The 18,883-nt window shown below is 50.9% G+C and overlaps 2 protein-coding genes across 4 annotated transcripts in view; one reads left to right on the top strand and one right to left on the bottom strand.

Moving 5' to 3' along the window:
• PLA2G2C (phospholipase A2 group IIC) overlaps nucleotides 1-10,351 on the bottom strand; it is a 22,494-nt gene extending 12,143 nt beyond the window's left edge. Inside the window, exons 1-2 of one of the 2 annotated variants that reach the window (XM_010957435.3) lie at nucleotides 9,661-10,351; nucleotides 949-1,064 (exon numbers count right to left, since the gene is read on the bottom strand). In XM_010957435.3, coding sequence (XP_010955737.1) covers nucleotides 949-988 — 40 coding nt within the window. In that variant the 5' untranslated portion in view covers nucleotides 989-1,064; nucleotides 9,661-10,351. Of the gene's footprint in view, nucleotides 1-948; nucleotides 1,065-4,994; nucleotides 5,338-9,660 lie in introns of those variants that run through there. The other variant, XM_074377271.1, reaches the window with a different exon arrangement.
• UBXN10 (UBX domain protein 10) lies at nucleotides 9,366-18,883 on the top strand. 2 transcript variants are annotated; one of them, XM_074377269.1, is made up of 2 exons: nucleotides 9,366-9,506; nucleotides 14,690-18,883. In XM_074377269.1, the coding sequence occupies exon 2, from the start codon at nucleotides 14,704-14,706 to the stop codon at nucleotides 15,544-15,546; it is 843 nt and encodes a 280-aa protein (XP_074233370.1). In that variant the 5' UTR covers nucleotides 9,366-9,506; nucleotides 14,690-14,703; the 3' UTR covers nucleotides 15,547-18,883. The 2 variants fall into 2 exon arrangements, with proteins under 2 accessions (XP_074233370.1, XP_074233371.1); XM_074377270.1 differs by lacking the exon at nucleotides 9,366-9,506 and adding an exon at nucleotides 9,513-9,717.

Raw genomic sequence — 18,883 nt, 5'->3', positions numbered from 1 at the left:
CAAAGATGGGGCAGGGGGCGTTGGGGAGCCTTCCCATCTCATGCTGTGGGTTTTGGATGCCTAGAGGTCACAAAGCACCGCAAAGGATGCTGAAGCCCGGCGGGGGGTCCCTGCTGCTGGAGCAGCCCCTGGAGGGAGGGCGGGACCACACTCCCGCACCGCTCTCACCCTCACCCTCCGAGAACACTGTGGGGCCTGCCTGCAGAAATGACCTCCTATGCAGGGCTCTCCGCCTCTAACAGCACAATCTTGAAAAGTGTAAATTCTACCACTGATGACAGGAAACGGGAACCCCATTTCTGACCTTTTGACTTTAGGGAACCCAAACGTGATTGCATCACCTCTGAAACAGATAGAAAAATGGACCTGGGCAAATCTCTTCTCAACGAATCAAAGAAACCAATGAGTTGAAGGGTTTTCCAACAGACCCATCACTGTTTCCTGGTAAATTTTCTTTCACTTTGCAGAGATACGTAATCTCATCTCCTGGTAGCGAAGCCCTATGATTACCAAGTATTCCATAAATCACCAGAAGAATGCCTTTCTGATGAGAATTAATCATTTCTAAATTAGCTAGATATATGGATGCATTTTTGGTCTGGAATCCACATGACTTTAAATAAAGGCAACTGTCATCCAAAGGGAAAAAAAGGACTCCTGCGGGGGATGGGGGTGGGGGCAAAACAGTAGTCAAATGCCCTTTTTCTTAGCAAAGGGTTAGCAACCTGTTTTCCTTGATGTTCTGTGAGATCCCAGGACTGGGATCGATCCATTTTGCAGAAGAAACAGAAGAAGGAGGACTCTGGTGGGAGCCCGTTTCACTCCCGGTTCTCTTCTGAGTGACACCTGGTTTCCCCCGACCTGATGCCACATGAGGAGGGGCCACCCCCCGGACAGAGACACACAGGACGACAGTGCCTTGGACCTTCCCCAGATGCTACTACTTACGGCAGGAGGCAAAGACCACGAGAACCCTGAAGATCTTCATTCCCAAGGAGACCAGGGGGTCCGAGGCGCCAGGACCACACCTTCCTCGGCTCCCCAGGGCTCTGCCAGTTGAACTCCTGTTTGAGGAGGAAAAGACCAAAATGAGGGAGACCATGTGAGCGCCAAAGCCCAACTATAGCACAGGGCTTTGAAGCCCTCAGTGGACGTTCAGAGCAAAGAGACCTTTTCTAAACCCAATTATCTCTGAATATGATACCCCTTCTGGTATTCAGACTTACATATAAAGGTAAAAAGGGTTCAATTGTTTGAAAAGTGCAAGTGTTTTGTTTTTTTTTTTTTAATTTCTTTCTTTGGCAACACTATTCCTTCATCTTTTTTTTCCCCCTTTGGGGAGTTTGTATTTCCTCTGTTCCCAGGTTGAGAGGCAAATGCTAAATGGTTTGTGATGAAATCCAGTGTGGGAAAGTCTGGCCCCATTTGCATGGCATCCCACCCTCACCCCCAACCCAGTCCCATGTTGTCCTTCCTTGCTGCCCAAACATTTTATTCATAAACTTAGTGCCTCTGAATCTCAGTTTCCTCTCCTGACGAGTGACACTAAAATTGCCTATCAGTAATTCCAAACATGTATTTAGTTAGAAATAGTAAATGCCAGGTGCTATTTTCTTTAAGGGCTGCCTGGTTATTACATTATTTAATCCTCATAATAACTTGAGAGGCTCTGTTATCAGTTTAGAGACAGAGAAACTGAGGCCTGGAGAGTTTGGACAACTTCCTTGTGCTCGCACAGCCCCCTGCTGCCGCACAGACTTTTAGGGACCAACTGGCACAATGCAGGTAAAATTGCTCGGCACTATTAGGATGCTGGGCCAGGTGAGTGCACCCTTATTACTGCTGTTAGCACTGGTAGTGGTGACCATATCCGGCACACTTCCCACCGGACGACAGAGGGGAAGGTGGGCTCAGGGTCCCAGTCCTCACGTGCAGCCCCCTTGATCAGTCAACAGCTCTCTTTAAACACAAGTGGTTTTTATGCATCCCATCATAAACTAGGTGAAATCTGATAACGTAGGACTTGGAGTATGAACAATAGCTCGGCCGAGCCTAGAGGACTTGGCAGGTATAGGGCTTCAGCTAGATTTGCACTCTGTGGTCAAGTTTCCCAGGAAAATTTCCAAAACAGCGTCCTGCTGCAGAGTCCTGGGAGAGTTAATCAGGTGCCTTTGTGATTTTTGTCCTCTTAGGCAGGGTTCTGGTGGGTGCTGAGAGGCTGGGCCCTGACCAGGCCAGGTCCCAGCCAGCCTTTGTTTCAAATGCTGCATGGGATGTTCTAAAATGAAGTTCCCTCTTTAGAGGCTGGCTTCCTTTTTCTCTTTTGAATATGAAAAATAATGATGTGATGATCTAGCCCACAATAAAAGGCTAATATCTTTCAAAAGAGCGAGTGATGACACTTGGGAGAGACAAAGAAAGGGACCTGGGTGCACTACTGGGGATGAGATGGCACGCGCTGATTAAACACCAACTATGTGTTCCTCTAATGAGACAAGATTCTGGCCCGAGGAGGTCTCCAAGCTGGCGGGAGAGACAAATAGGTAAATACAGACCATATATACAGATCAAAAGCCCCGTGTGGGCAGAAATTCTATGTTTGGTTCTCCATTGCTTTCTGAATGCTTGGCAGAATCTCTGCCAGGTCCCTGCTTTAGGGATGGGATACCAGCTGTTCCTGACACTCTCATCGCTCACTGGGAATTGCCCCTGCTGCAGGGAACTGTCTGGTCAGAGGTCGTGACCCCTCCCAGTGATGGAGAGAGGAGTAGCCCCTGGCTGAGGTGATGATTTAAATGGCCAACCCCCAACCCTCCTAGGACGCTGAGACAAAGGAACACTCATGCACTGCTGGTGGGAATGTAGACTGGTGCAGCCACTAGGAAAGCAGTGCGACGTTTCCTCAAAAAATTAAAAATAGAACTACCATACGCTCCAACTATTCCACTTCTGGGTATTTACTCGGAGAAAACAAAAACAATAATTCAAAAAGATACACAGCCCCGACGTTCACTGCGGCACTATTTACAATAGGCAAGCTATGAAAGCAACCTGAGCGTCCATCGATAGATAAATTGATAAAGAAGATGTGGTGTATGTATACATGTATATGTATATAATGGAGTATTACTCAGCCATAAAGAATAATATTTTGCCATTTACAACAACGTGGATGGGCCTAGAGGGCATTTTGCCAAGTGAAATAAGCCAGACAGAGAAAGACAACATGATTTCACTTAAATGTGGTTTCTAAAAACCAAAACAAATGAACAAACAGAGCAGAAACAGAGTCATAGATACAGAGAACACACAGGTGGTCGCCAGAGGGGAGACAAGTGGGGGGGTTGAACAAAATAGCTGAAGGAGATTGAGAGGTACAAATTTCCAGTTATAAAATAAGTCATAAGGTATATAGTTAATAATCTTGTAATAACTTTGTACGGTGACAGATGGTTAATAGATCTGCCATGTTGGTCATTTCTTAATGTATTTAGTCACTTGCTATGTTGCACACCTGAAATTAACATGATATTGCTTGTCAACTATACTTCAATAAATAAAAATAAAAATAAAAATAAAATAAAGGGGTCTCCCCTTGCCTCCTTCAGGGCAGCTCTGAGAGGCCATCCCAGGCCCAGAGTATCCTGGAGGACCAGCTGTGGACTCAGCAACTACCCCTGTGTGCCAGCTGCCGCCTGTCCCCAATCCTGCATTGTTCACTTCCTCAAGGTGTCTCTCCAGGGAGCCTCCTGGCTATGCACTTCTCCATCTCAGAGTCTGGGTCCAGGAAGGCCGATCTAAGTTGACGCATAGTGATGAGCATTGCTCTGGTGGTTGTGTAAATAAATGCCTTTGAGCTCAGAGATGGGAGCGGGGAACTTACCTCTGAAAGGAAGGAGGAATATGAGGGGACCTTGAATGACCTTAAATTTGTATTCTGCTGCATTATAACCCCACCAGGTGGGGCCTATCACTTCCCCATTTGACAGTTGAGAAACCAACTCAGAGAGGAGAAGTGACCTGAAAAGATCCATGCAGCTACCAGGCAGTGGGACGAGAACTAACCTCTGCTCCGGAGCTCCAAGGCCAGGGCTTGCCCCACCTCCTGGCTCCCTGTGGCATTTGGAAGGCTGCAGAGCCTTTTCACAGACCGACCTTCACAGCTATGCCTCAGGCAAGATGGACAGAATTCTCTCCCTTTGACTAATCCTTCGAGGGTGCTTGAGAATGTTCCAAACCTAACCAAGAGCACCGGGCCAGAGGCCCAGAGACTGAATGAAGGGGAGACATGGTAGGGAATGAGGCATGATTCCTATGCCAGCCTCCAGGGCAGCAGCCAGCAAGCTGACGGGTCCCTGAAACCTACCCTCCCATCGATTCATCTTAAGTGGACAGTGATGAAACATTGGTTGGCTTTTCTCCCCGTGGAGAAGGAGAGAGCCTGTAAGATCGTAAGTCAAAGGTCACTCTATTTTGTTCACCTGGAGTCTAACCAGCACAGTACTCGGCACCAACTAATATGAATGATGAGGATGGGTGTCATTTGTCTCACTTATTTTATACCTTGCACGGTTTCTGAGCGCTTCACACACATTTACTCATTAAGCCCTCATATCCCCAGCTGGATGAGTACTATTAGTGTCCTCATTTTGTAGGTAGGGAACCTAGGTGCGGAGAGGCGGGCAGCAAGTAAAAATTTGAGGAACGAATGAATGATCAGAGTTCAATCCTGCTTCAAGTCATAGAAATCAAAAGAAAGCTACAACCACTGAGGACCAGAATGGGGCTAAGCACGGCACATGGGTTCTCTCCTTGAATCCTCTATCAGTCTTTCCAAAGAGGCACAGAGGATCAACCCCAGTTAGCAGATGAGGGAGTGGAGACCGGCAGAGGTTAGGTACTTTGCCCCGCAAATGGACAGAGCCAGGACTTAACCCAGGTGTGTCTGACTCCAAAGGCAGCACCTCTAACCCCTAAGCGTTTCTCTTGCTTACCTGTGGGTCCCCGAGTCAAGCACTGTACCTCTCTGAAATACAGCTGAGAAAACAAAACCAAAGATGGCCCCAAGCATCCAGGGACACGCCTCCATGCTCCTATTTGAGACCAACTTCTAGCAAGGTACCAGCCTCTTTTTCTCTCAGACCCCGAAGTTGAACAGGAATGGAACTACAGCCGCTGCTCTCAGCAGGAAGGCAAGGGACAGGGAGGAATGGTTACAGTGGTAACCGACCAAGCCTGCGAGCCCGGGGGCCACTGAGGGTGGGAGCCAGTTCTAGCCACATCAACAGCATTGCACCTGGAGCACAGTGAGTGACTTCCAGGCACCGAGAAAAGAGAGGGCCCACAGCCTGGCAGAGACATTTAAGCTCCCTGAGCCTTAGTGTCTTCATCTGCAAGGAGGAGACAATAATCCTGGCCCCCCATGGATTCCCGGCAAGACTCAACAAGCTCCCGATGGCGAAAGTACTTAGTCAACAGTAGCCAAGGTGAGTTACCATGTTTGATGTGCTTTGCTGAAGAACACCGGCAAGCAGGCAATACATTTTTGGGATGTTTTCCAATAACACAGCAGAAATAATAATAATGAAAAAAAAAAAAAAAACCAACTGCAGTGCTTCAAGGGGCGAATGTCATTATCTGGAAATGTCTTTCTTGCCATCCCCTCACGAAGCTGATTCACCAGGAGACACTGACCAGCTGTGCCAGCCTCTTGGCCTCTTTGCCAGAGGATCCACCCAGTTCACCCTCTGCTTGAAGGTCATCTATGATCTCAGTGGACACATCTAATGGGATTGAGGACAGAGTAGGACACTGAGTACAGACTCCAAAATCTAGAATTTGCTAGTTCTAAAAGAGGCCAATTGCTCTTTGGGGACAAGCTGCTAAAGAAATGAAGCTCCTGCCTTCAGCCCAGCCCCGGGAGAGGTCATTTAGACTTCAAGCCACATACCCTTGGGGGATACCAATTGGCGGCTTGCTGGATCTCCCATAGAAAAGCCAGCTGTGCAATCAATGTCACCATCATTATCAATTTAATTCTCATTTGCTAAGCACCGACCACCAAGCAGGGGCTGTGTGGGCAAAGCAGGGGACTCAGGCAAGTCCCTGCCCACAAGGAGTGCATAACCTGCGGAAGGAGATGTGATCTGTAAGAGAAAAACACTGTGATACTGACCGTTAACCCTCACCCAGCACTGACCACGTGCCACGCACTGCGCTGAGAGCTTTACATGTGTTATCTCCGTGCACCCTGACGACAATCCTATTCTTATCCTCCCCGTCCTAAAGATGTGGAAGCTGAGGTCCAGGGAAGTTAAAGCAGTTACTCAAGGTCTTCAGCTAGCAAGTGGTGGGGCTGGGATTCAAACTCAAGACTTGACTCCAGAGGCCGTGCCTGCCACCCCATGATCCACACAACAGGTGGAGACAGGCAAAGTGGCAGGTGGGAATGCCAGGGTGGGAGAGGGGCTCTGGAGTCCAGGGTGGGCATCGGAATCAGCCAGACTGGGTTTCTGAAACTGCTCTGCCGCTGATTAACATGGGGAACCCTGAGGTCCAACTGTTTTCTACAACTACATTGGCAAGAAGGAAAATCACGTAGGTCAGAGGAGCTGACCCAGCGAGGACGCATGGTGCCGTCTTGGGTGTGTTCCACCGGACCAGAGGGGATCAGAGAAAACTCATGGGTGTAAGTTTGTGTGTGTGTGTGTGTGTGTGTGTCTGTTTGTGTGGTAGGGGGGTGGTCAGGAAAGGCCTTGAAGAAAGCAGGTGACTTTAAAGACGGGCCTTGAAGGATCACTACATTTGGATTAACTTCAAGGAAGGGAGCAGGGTCAGGCATGCAGGTGCACAGAATCTAGAGATGAAACGGCTGAGGACCCACTGGGGGAACAAGCTAACTGGAGCCTAGGGAGAGAGGTGAGGGGGTAGAGAGACCCACGGCTGGAAAGGAGGTGAGTCTACCCTGAAGCTGGCAGGGCAGTGCCCTCCAGCCACGTTTACTGAGAATCCACCGTGTATGAGGGCCAGAGACCTGGCATTACAGGGTCATCCTTTAAAGATAGCCTCTTCAAAGGAGGAGGGAGGAAGGCAGAGAGTCAGCCATCTCTTTAAGGAGCCCGCAGGCAAAGCAACTGGCTGGCCAGCTTCCTTTTCTTCCCTCTAGCCTCCCCCTAGGGCTGAGCAGTACACGGCACCTGGGAGCAAAAAGCACACATGGCTGAATATTAAACAGATCCCAGGCTGAGCACCATTTCAGTGCATGCCCCCGTGGGGATACACACACACACACACACACACACACACACACACAGACGCACTCAAACACACTCACACACACAAACGGGGTGACAAGCCAATTTGATTTCCCAAAAGATTGCATAATTCTTAGGTGATATGAAAATAGCTGATGAAGAATCCACTTTAGTCTTTTTGGGGTGGGTGTTGCAGGGCTGAAGAGCCTTGCTTAGATAGTTCTGACAGAACCCTTTACAAGAAGCCAGCCGCCAGCACAAAGCTGCAAAACCATCAGCTCCTCAAACCTCTACCTCCTGCACCTTCTCGCGTCCTTCGATGCCTCTCTAGATGTCCAGGGTGGGTGAGGGGGTGACCCTAGCAGAAGGCCCACCCAGCCCAGCCCATCACTAGCAGCTCCCACAGATCAGGTGCTTCTTTTCTGAGATGGGCAGAAATGCCACTGCTGAAACGGTCCCCTCCTTCCCAGACCCCCAGAGGGCTTCCTGTCCGGGCCGATCACGTGGCACATAATCACGTCCAACTTGTACTGTTCTTCTACCCTTGGCTCAAACTGACCTGAAAAGAATCTCATTTGTACCTCCTTATGGCCATGCGACTTGTCACCTCAGCCAATTGTGAGCATCTTGTAGGAGGGTTGGAGCTAGGCTGTTACAATCCTGTGTCGGTGCATCTGGGATAGACAAGATAGCAAATATTCTGCCACAACACTAGGTAGTGAATTCGAATTCTTTCCTGTAATACCATGGTTCCTGAATGTCTACTAACATTATCTTCTAATGATATAGTTACTAGTTATTCATCTGCAAATCCCAAGAGTCTAGAACAGTGCCTGGCAGACAAGAGTCCAGTTAGTACTCCTTCTGAAGCTACCTTATTTCCTGGAAGAAAGTCTTCATCCATTAAGTTGGGATCTGAAGGGTAAGTGGGCATTAGGCAAAGGAAGGGGATGAAGGGTTGGGGAGGGTGGAGAAGAATCTTCTAGGCAAGGGGACAGTAGGAGCAAAGGCCTGGAATATGATGAGGGTGTGTACATGGTGACCCTGTGGCTTCAGGGAAGCCCTGGAGGGCAGCAGTCAGTCTTGGATGGAATCAGAGGGTGGGTCTCCTCCCATTAGACCAGGAGGAAGGGAGGAAAGTAAGGAGATAAAAGTAGGCAAGTTTGAAGGTCTGATGGCAGAAAGCTGAGAAAGTTTCCACCTGATGGCTTCAATTTTCTCTCTGAAGAGGGACGTAAGGATATCTTCTGAGTTGGAGAAGGAATGGGGAGAGATGAGAGACTTCAGGAGAGAGGAAGGACAAGGTTTGAAATAGCCACTGAGGAGAAAGGAGTCAAAACTCAGCTGGGGAAGAGAAAGGATTTCTGTGTAGGGTTAAGAGTCCCAGTGAGGTCCCTCTGTTTCCATTGCATCAATGTCTGTTGCCAGTCAGGATTTCTGCAGTACCTTGGTGGTGTAGGTGTAGGTGTACCGGCTGGGGTTTCACCAGGTGGGAGTGATGGAAAAACAGCAGGATAAGGGCATGGATTCTTGCAGGAGAGTGGCTGAGGTGATGAAGCTTGAACCCAACAGGTTAGGGAAGAAGCAGGTTGATAGGGAGAAAGCAGAGAGGGCAATGGGAGGGAGTCTGGAAGGTGTTGACAGACAAATGTGGTGGAAGTGGCTGGAGCTGCTGGAAGTGTAAGCGGTCATGGTTAGAAGGTCAAAGCAGGTGTCGATGTAGTCGACAAGGTTTCGGATGTGGCCCAGGAGTGGGAGGCTGATGTGGAAATGAGGTCAAGGAACTGGTGTTGAAACGGTTGCACTGAGCACAGATGGGTGGTCCCCGACTCAACCAGATGCCCTAAAAGCAGCCACTCCTTCTAGAGTTCGCAAGAATCACAGGCCAGTAGCTACTTCTGGAAACCCAGGGCACGAAGAGGGTCACAAAACGGTTTGAAGCAGGGGGGACTGATACCCCCGGACCCCAGGCCAGGGGTCTGCGCCCCCAGGACTCCCTCTCCCCCAGGAGACGAGGGAGCAGCGAGTCAGGCCGAGGGGAGGCACAGAGGAGGCAGGGGAGGCCAGGCCTGGGTCTCAGGCGCCTCCTAGGGCCTCCGCCCCGCGCCCAGCCCCCACCCCACCCCACCCCCGCCAGGCCCGTTCACCGGAAGCACGTGGCCGCCCACCGGCGAGGTTGCCCGGGAGACCCGGGCTGTTTACCAGCCGGATGGAGCCCGGCGACGGCGGCGGCGGATGGAGCTGAGCAGCGAGGTGAGCGCGTCTGGCTCCGGCCTGCCGAGGCCTGGGAGGGGCCGGGGGAGGCCAGGCCCGGCCCCAGGAGGAGAACCGAACGGGGGAGACAGGACAGGGGCCAGGAGGGAAGCGGCTCCTCCCCACGGGCAAAGCCAGCCTGGCCCGAGCTCACCGTTGTCGGAGTGGGACAGCTCCCGGGCTCTGCGGAAGCGGAGGGGCCGAGGGACCGGTAGGGACATGCCCGCCTGCCTGAGCAGCACAGACCGGCCTCAGACCCAGACGGCCAAGGGGAGGTCCGGTCACACTGAGACCGGAACCAGATCTGAGCCTCCCCCAGACCAGCGCTCCTTCACCCAAGTCAACTCTCGCTTTCTAGAGGCTTTCTTGCTCCTCCCCCTACATCCCTCTAACTGCTCAAGCTTACTTCTTTCCAGTGCCGCCAGTACTTGGAAATAATTGAACTCTTCCCCTCCACCTACCCGTGATACCCAGCCCCCCTCCCCCACTGCTGTTGGAATCGTCCCCAATTCCTTTCCCAAACCTTTGATCATTTGGTGGCTTGTGGTCCAATTTCTCTACTCCCCTTTTAAACCTGGCACTCCGCATAGGACAGTGTATTCTAACCATTAGTCCTGGGTAGAACTGGGAATGGTACCAAAGTTTTCTCATTCTCAGGCCAACTGCCATCTCCTGTGGGTTCTTCTGAGCATTTTCATCCTGAAAGCCTCACAAGGAGGGGTGGGGATTGGCAGGGGATACTATTAACTGATAAACATTTTTAAAAGACCAATGCAAGTGTATGCAGCCTTGGTATATGCCAGCAGATGGTATGTGGGTGGTTGTATTTTACTGCATTTACTGTAGGTTTAGATTTGGGTTGTGAGTTAAATAGGGTGGTCTGACCCTGTGGTGGGGGGTTGGCTCCTTTGGAAAGCAGGAATATGGCTTTAGCAGCTCCTATCAAATTTTCCTTCTTTCCAGTCGATTTGGCGATTTATCTTAAGGAATAAGGCACCTGCCTGTTTGACAGTTCCTTGGAAACCACTATCAATGTTTGTTTCCTGACTCCTAGCAGGCCTCTGGGGTGCAGCTATTATGTTTAAGTAAACAGGCCACTTGCCCATTCAGCTGGCAGCTTGATGGAAGCCCACGCCTAGATCTTGTCAAATCCCTTTGTGGTTGAGAGTCTGCCAGGCCTAGAGGTGGTGAAGTGAGCTGAGCAGGGTTGGGGAATGGGTGCTACAGAAGCCTTCCCAGACGGAGGAGGGCAGGCAGAGTTCGAGACCCATCGTGTGAATGGAGAGGCACAGTTGGCCCAGGTCCCCAAACACCTGTTTCCCCCACCTCCCCTCTCCATGTGATAGAGGGCTGGGGAGAGCTGGTGTTCCCTCCATGTAGCAGATGGTCCCTGCACTCGGGAGGAGGCAGCGGGTGATGAAAGCAGGTTCTATGGAACGGTTCTACCTGAAGGAGGTGTTAGTCTCTAAATAACCATGAGTGGGCTTGTCGGAATTAGTCATAATTGCGGTTTTTCTCTGAGATAGCTCGCAGTCATGTTATCTTATGACCAGGGTGTCTTGAATATGACACCCCCTGAACGTGGATAATTATATAGAACCAAAAGGTGTAGAAAGTGCACACACACACTCAAGTTTGACGGCTAAAAATAATCCAGCAGAGAGCCTGTGAGAACACATGACTTTCCCCATCAGAGTTGTTAAGGAAGAGGTTTCTAAGTTACCAAACTTACTGACAGTTGAGCCTTCCCCAGGCATGTGTGGGAGTTAGAAGGCAAGTCTGTGATAATTCTGTCGAAGCTGTGGCAAATTAATAGCCGTTCCTGGGCGGCAGGGAGGGTGGGCGGAGAGGGGGAGTTGGTTTACCAGTTGAGTTTATCTTGGACAGAACAGTTGGACAGTTATGAGCTTCTCATGCCTCCCTGAGTTCAAGCGCCAAGCTGCTTAATTACAAGTGAAAGACTTTAGCACTCAACTAAAAGTAAAGGGGAAAAAAAAAAAAACCCCACATTCTTCACAGTTGATCAGAAAATAGACGAAAATAACAAGGAGCTGGATAGGCTTTGTGGACACCAAGGAGACAGCTCCTGAACTGCCGGCGGCCAAACTGGATGCGAAAGACAAGCAGTGGAAAAATGGGAGTGTGAGTGTGGATGCAGACTTGGTCTGGGAGCAGAATGGAGCAAACAGAGAGGCCTTTCAGTTCAGAAAGAGAAGGCAGACTCTGAACCGAGTAGGACTTCAGGAACACATAGGGACATTGTGTTTTGTTCAGCTGTGGTTTTCATGGAGAGGAAGGGGAGGCACCCTAAGCTCTGGCCATTGTGGTCCTATGCACAGAGTGGTCATGCCGGGGGGTAGAGCTAAGGGGCGTGAGTTGCATGGCTCAGGGTTGTGTGAGGATGGCAGCTTGGAGTAAGTGAATGTGACATGAGTATATAATTCAAGTGTGGAATTGGAAGGGATATATCAGAAAGCCTTTTTGGAGGCAGTTTCATAGGTAGCAGCTCGCTGAAGCCCACCTTCTGGCACTTCTGGGCAGTGGGTGGGGCAGGTGGGAGTCCCTGGTTCACCCAGCTGGTTCCAGGTGACGGGGAGGAGACCCACCACAGACGCCCTGGGGGAAAGCTCTGAAGCAACAGGTAAGACTTTTGGACCTAAGATAATAGGAAGCACTGAATAAGCAGAAAATCAGAACCAAAGCATAAAAACCTTACCACTTAATTAAGTCTTTGCTATGCACCAAGCCTGGCGCTTACAGCCTTACCTACAGTATTTCTATCCTCATATTGCAGATAAAGAGGCTGATGTTTGGATTTCGCAGGTTAAATAATGTTTTCAAGGTCATATTGCTATTCTGTAGATGAGGAAAAGCGACGTACCGGAAAGGGAGAATGACTGTGCCATGGTCACCCAGCGAGCTCTCCACAGGGCCTGAACTGGAACCCAGGTCTTATGTCACTGGGCCCGTGCCCTTTGCTCCCAAACATGCTGCTTCTCGTAGACCACAAGGCTCTGAGAAGCTACCAGAAGGTCTTTAGAGGGCCGGGAGAGAGCTGGTCAGCCTGCGGATGGAGAGCGCCATGGTCACAGTAGTGGTCAGAATTCAGAGGGAGGCAGGGAGCCCAGGACGTTACAGAATCCTGGGAAGGACAGGACCGGGGACTGGGAAGAAATGGTGATAGTAACTGTGTGAGTGACAGGGCCACCACGGTGGCGAGGAAACAGGAGCAGACCCGATTTGGCGGTTCCACGCCTGCACCAAGAAATGCTCACGCTTCCCGTGGGGCCTCAGAGCATGGCTTCTATGTGACTTCACAAGCACCCCCAAACCCAGGGTGTGGGAGAGACAAATCCAGCATTCCTCAAAATGTTTACAAGGTGGTTGAAAAGAAGAAATGCAAACAGCTAACAGAGAGACAGATGGGATAAGTGCTGGGGCAAAGGCGAAGCCCAGCCCTCAAGAACAGGACTGGGTGTCGGGACCTGAGGTCTGTTTCAGGCTCTGCCACTAGCTGGCTTGGTTACCTCGGGGCATTTGCTCTGCCTTTCTAGCTCTCACATCTATAGGATGCGTGTGCGCCCACAGTCCCCTTTGGTGTTGGCCTAGGACAGGGTTTGAAAAATGATGGCCCACCACCCGTTTCTATGTGGCTCATAAGCTAAGAGTAGCTTTTACACTTTTAATGGTTGGAAAAAAAAAAAACTAAAAGAAGAATATCATGTGCCACATGAAAATTAGATAAAATTCAAATGTCAGTGTCCATAAAGGAGGTTTTCTTGGAACACAGCCACACCCACTCACTTACATCCTGCCCCTGGCGGCTCACACTGCAAAGGCAGAGGTGAGTAGTTATGACACACTGTGGTCCCCAAAGCCAGAGTATTTACTGTCTGGCCACTTATGGAGAGGGACTGCCACGCCCTGGTCCAGAACCTCAGTACCTCCCTGTGAGTCCTGGCCAATGGGAGGATCAACAGCGGGGTCTCCTGCCCCTCTCCCCCCGCCCGATGACAAGGTGAGGGCAGTGGGGGACACTGAGTGAAGTGATTTGTGCAGAGACACCTAGCCAGGCTGAATGAAAGGATAGCAGAGAGGGAAATAAAGTAAGGACAAGCTCTGGGTGGATGGAAAAGAGGAAGGAAACAGTGAGAGGAGAAAGGGAAAATGGGGATCTGGAGGGGGGCTCTTCCCCAGGGATCACCGGCCAGAGCCAAGCGCTGTCAGGTGCAGGAAGCTCTCCAGCTCTGTGCAGGGGGCCTCATGGGTCTGCCGCTCGGCTCTTGAGTAACCCTGAGCCTGGTTTCCCTGCTGAGTAACTTAACAGGGTCACTTCTGCTCTTTTGAGCAAAGACAGCGCCTGATAAGGCTGTGCCTCCACGTCTGTTGTCCGTCAGATGGAATAGGCCACCCCTAGGGAGTACTCCCCACCCCGGGGCCCGGCAGATTCCGGGAGCGCATCTAGCCAGGCCCTGACTCAGGACTTGACCCTCTTCCCTCAACAGACACTTTCCCCTCCATCAATGGTGGGCAAACTGTGTCCTGTGGACCAAATCTGGCCCACCTTGATCTTTGTGAATAGAGATTCATCGGAACACAGTGGCAGTCCTTTGTCTACCTGTTGTCTGCGGCCGTCCCAGGCTACAGTGGCAGGGCTGAGTGGTTGGGTCAGAGACCACGTGGCTCCCACAGCCAAAACTATTGACAGAGAAAGCTCGCCGACCCCGGCTCTGTATTGTAACACGGCTCATTCCTTCTCATCATTCTGGTCTTTCAGTTTAAAGCCACCCCATGCCCCCCCGCCACCGTAAGAATACGAGTTAGTCTCCCACCCTAGTCACTCTCCAGTGCAATGCTTTATTTTCCTCATAGTGGTTATTACTCTTTGAAAATAGCTGTTTACTTGTGGGTTTAACACCAGTCTTTCCTCACTGTGATAATTCAAGCTGCAAGAACTTTGATTCACTGATACATTCCAGTGCTGGAAATGAATGAATGAACTAATGAATGAATGAATGAATGAATTGCTGCGCTTCTCCAGATGCCAGAAATTCAGAGAGAAGCTCCCCCCACCCCCTGGCATTGTGGTCAATCCTTATTCTGGCCCCTGGGGGTGGATGGTTTGGATCCAGAAGTCCCAGAAAGTTTAACTTACAGCCTCCTTTTTTCTCCTGCTTCCTTAGAATCTTGAGAAGCAATGGCCACAGAAGCCCCTGTGAATATTGCCCCTGAATGCAGCCCTGTTGTTGGCACAGCAGCTGACAGCTTCATTTGGCAGCCGAACTCGCCCAGCATGCACGTCATAAGGCCCAAATCCGCCAAGGGCCGGACTCGGCCAAGTCTGCACAAACCCCAGGGCCCAGAGGGGCGCTCCCGCCGCACACCATCCTCTCCGCCTCCAGCTGTTCCCTGCGAGTCGCCAAGCAGCCAGAAACTGGGGGTCTGCACGCCCAAATCTCCAAGTCAGGGAGCTCCCAATGAGATCCCGGAGCTGCGGCAACAAGCGCCCATCGGGGCTTCCTCTTCCCTCAACAAATACCCAGTCCTTCCTTCCATCAACAGGAAGACCGTGGAGGAGGGGGCCGTGGAAACCATAGCTAAGAAGGCTGGCTCCCTGCAGCTGAGCAGCATCCAGGCTCCCTACCAAGAGCAGACCTGCACTGTGAAGACGAGCGAAGAAGATTCCAGAGCCCAACCTCATTCCCTGGAGAGGAAATTTGTCGTCCAGACCATGAGACAAAGTTCCTACAGGGCCAGAGACCTGGAGGAACCATCAGATCAGGAGCCAAGGCTGCTGCTGGCTGTCAGGTCACCATCAGGCCGAAGGTTCGTCCGCCATTTCCGGCCAACCGATGCCTTGCAAACTGTTGTCGCTGTGGCAGAACACAAGAACAAGGCCACCTACCAACGCTGCAGCATTGAGACTATGGAAGTGCCCAGGAGACGTTTCTCTGACCTCACCAAGTCTCTGCAGGAGTGCAGAATCCCCCACAAGTCAGTGCTGGGCATCTCACAGGAAGATGGAGAGGGGTGGCCCTGAGTCCGCCGCCACCCAGCTGGGGTCCTGGGTCTCTGAGCAAGGAGCATGCTTGGGTGGCATGGCTTCCCAGGCAGCTTGGTTCCAAGTGCCATATGAACCTGGTACCACTGTGACTCCTGGGATGCTCGCCCTCTGAGCGGCTTCTTTGAAGCAGTGAAATCGGCACATGCCCCAAGTTCATTAAGAAGGTTCTCCTCCTCCAGCCATTAAATTCTCCCCACCGCTGGAGTGAAGTGTCAAGTTAGCAAGGCTGTTCCTGGAGCAGCTGTGACCAGGCTTTCTTTTCTCCTTGGATCCTTTTCTGAAGCAGCTGCCTGCCCTTACAGTGAACTCATGCTCTCTTGAAGCCAGTGGTTTGCCTTTCTGTATTTGATGTAGGATTAAACACTTCACAGAGAGGACTCTGCTCTGGTCAATAACCAGAAATACTGCACTGGCGTTTGTGTTTCTTGCCAGCATCTTTAAGAAACAGGCAGTTGACCCTATCTTGGGAGCAGCCTCTTTGCCAGGCTTGGGTGGCCCGAGTTTCTTGGGGATTGCCATTTGTGTGAGGTCATTTCTGAGGAAATAATAGGCCTTTAGCTAATACAAACCCCCCAATACATTTCTTAAAAGAGCCTGAGAGCTGGAAAGTAAATCCCTTCCACAAGCATAGATTATCCAGTAGCTACTTTACTTTTAGTAGAGATTGACCAGGTCTACAATTTTTGGTAGCTACTCCCTGTGTACAAAATTTTTCCCAGACTGAGAAAAGCCAGCGTAATCTGACGTCCTTTGCTTTTGTAAGTAATGGAATCTTTTGTTTTTAAATTGCACACACCTGCAAGTCTGCAGAGTGTGTAGGAAAGCCCCCCTTGGCTTACCTGGGTGTGGATACGTTGTCTGATCCCCAGTTTCAGTGTCTTCTCTACTTCCAACACGGAGGCTCCCTTGAAAGGATGGCGGTACCCTGTTCTCTGATTTAGAATCCTCTGGAGGAAGAGGCCTCCTCGGGCTGGTGTCACTTTGCTGTGCCTGTGCTAAGAGTCCATGTGCCCAAACGTCTGGTTGATGAGCATGACGCCTGTAGCTGTGTTGCAGACCTCAGAGTCGCATTTCTCCTACTCCAGAGTGGTGATATGGACATTTGCCAAAGTTCTCTTGTGTTGTGAGCTCAGCAAGACTCCCCCGTCTCATCTGGATCCCGTTTATGGCCAAAGCACCACCCAGGGTAGGGGAGACCTGTCCTCCCCGAGCCCGGCCATCACACAGCCCTGAGTGCTAACACGCAACCCTGCCTCCTAGGTACCCAGTGGAGGCAGGCGGTCTAGAAGCGTCCTAGTGTTGCCACCTCTACAACACGTGCATCTTGTGCACAGATTAGGACTCTGGTTGGAAGTGTTACTTCCAGCAAATCGATACTTAGCCATGGAGATGAATCGCAACATCGCTCCCTCTGAAGAAGGCTCATCTTGTCCCAACTGCATCCCACGCCGCCCAGATCATTCTAGAATAGGTTATTTTGGAACATTTTGCCAAGTTTCTTATTAAGATACCAAATACCATTTGGTCAGCCGCTCCTTTGTCTGCAAAGATCAGCTTGTGGTGCCTTGGGCAGGCCCACGCGATGGGCCACATCCCCCCGCTGCTGACCACGCAGAAGGGCCTGGTGACTTGAGCCTGGAACTCACAGTACAGGAGTTTCACCTCCCACCCAGGACTCAAGCACATTAATTCTGCCTCTGATCTAGGAGGCTGGGGGAAGAGCCTCCCACAAACTCACACCTACTCTGCGGTAAGAATAAAATCCCACCCACCTGGGACTCGGTAACTTCTCCAGGCAGGAAATCTTTAGATCGCAGTGAAATGGAGCATGCTTGAAAGAGGCAGACTGTTCACACTTGGGGTTTTGCTACTGCTGTTGAACTTAGACTTTGCGGTGGTGGGAAAAAATGGAAGGCATAGAGCATAGAAATAGTTTAGGATAGTTTGGGATATGCGAACAAAGCTAGATTTGAAACACTTTAATCCACATTTGTGCAGGGATGAAAGATGATGATACTAACAATAAAAATCCATTTGCATGAAACTGAGTCAGTGGAGAAACACGTCTTCTTATTTCAGCCCAAGACTTGAGCCACCGCACACTCGTGGACAGAGGGACTTGTTCACCCCAGCTTCACTCTCCCTCTTGGCCAAGCACTTGGCTCTGCTGCTAGATCCCAGTGCCTTCCCCAGGTGCCCAGATGCCCACCCTTCCCGCAGCTCCGGCTCCCCGCTTCTGTCAGAGCACTGAGCCCGTCTGTGTGGGGAGAGGCTCCTGAATTTCTCCCCCAAATCATTCCACGTACTCCCCTTTTGAGGTTGGCAAGAACAGGCTGCGTGAGAATTTCAGAGTTCTTGGCTCTGCGTGTGGCACTGCCAATCAGGTGCCCTGGTCCAGTGGGCCCTGCACACTGCTCTTGGTGGCCCGGGGTAGGTCTGAAGTTTGCCCACTGTGCGGTCACAGACCTGAGTCACTCATTTAACCAACAGTCATGGAAGGGCATACCCTGTGCTACACGCTTGGTGACAGGCGTGGGCACCCTAGCAAAGGAACATCGGCGGGAAAATGTGGAACCATCTCTGGACTCGGACCAGCTGAAGGCGGCAGCTGTAACTTTACCCGGAAGGATCCTGGGGCGAGGACCAGGCCAGGTCACTACCCACTCTTCACCCCACCTTGTGGAAACGCGAAGGGAACTCTTCCCCACCGCCCCCTCAGCCTTTTCTAGCGATGCAGGATCGCTCATTAGGGATGTGAACTTTGCATAGGACAGAGCTTCATGACAAGTTATTCTACTGTACCCCTGACGGAGTCCAGTGGGTAAATCAGTCCTGGCAGCAGAAGGAACAGCAGGACGAATAAGTGACTCATCATTCAGTATCCAAAACATTTTCACCAACAGATGGCAGGTGGTTTTAACATAACAGTTTTGCCCCAAAAGTACCTGGGGACTCAGCCAACAGCCATCAGTCCAGGGAGGCCCTGCTGAAGAGGCGAGGTAAACAGGACTGTGGGCCGGGAGTCACCCCAGAACTGCCCCACGAACACACTTCACGAGGAAACGAAGACAAGCCTTGAGGTTTCCACTCCAATTAAAAGCTTGAAAGACCAGTGACAGGTCACTGTCACTGTCATGCATGACAAAAGTAAGGCCATCCACGCCCTAGGCTTTGCTTTTGTTCACGCTTTTAGCACCATTTTAGAGGGGTGTCTAATGTCAAATAAAGCCATCCTGCCCCAAGGGGCAAAAAAGCTTCTCTTTACACAGGTTTTCATTCAAGGCTTCAAAATAAATGGAGAGAAAAGTGTGCA

Source organism: Camelus bactrianus, chromosome 13 (genome assembly GCF_048773025.1).
Source record: "Camelus bactrianus isolate YW-2024 breed Bactrian camel chromosome 13, ASM4877302v1, whole genome shotgun sequence".
Lineage (NCBI taxonomy): Eukaryota > Metazoa > Chordata > Mammalia > Artiodactyla > Camelidae > Camelus > Camelus bactrianus.
Note: the sequence above shows the minus strand (reverse complement) of the source record. Positions and strands in the feature narration are given on the sequence as shown.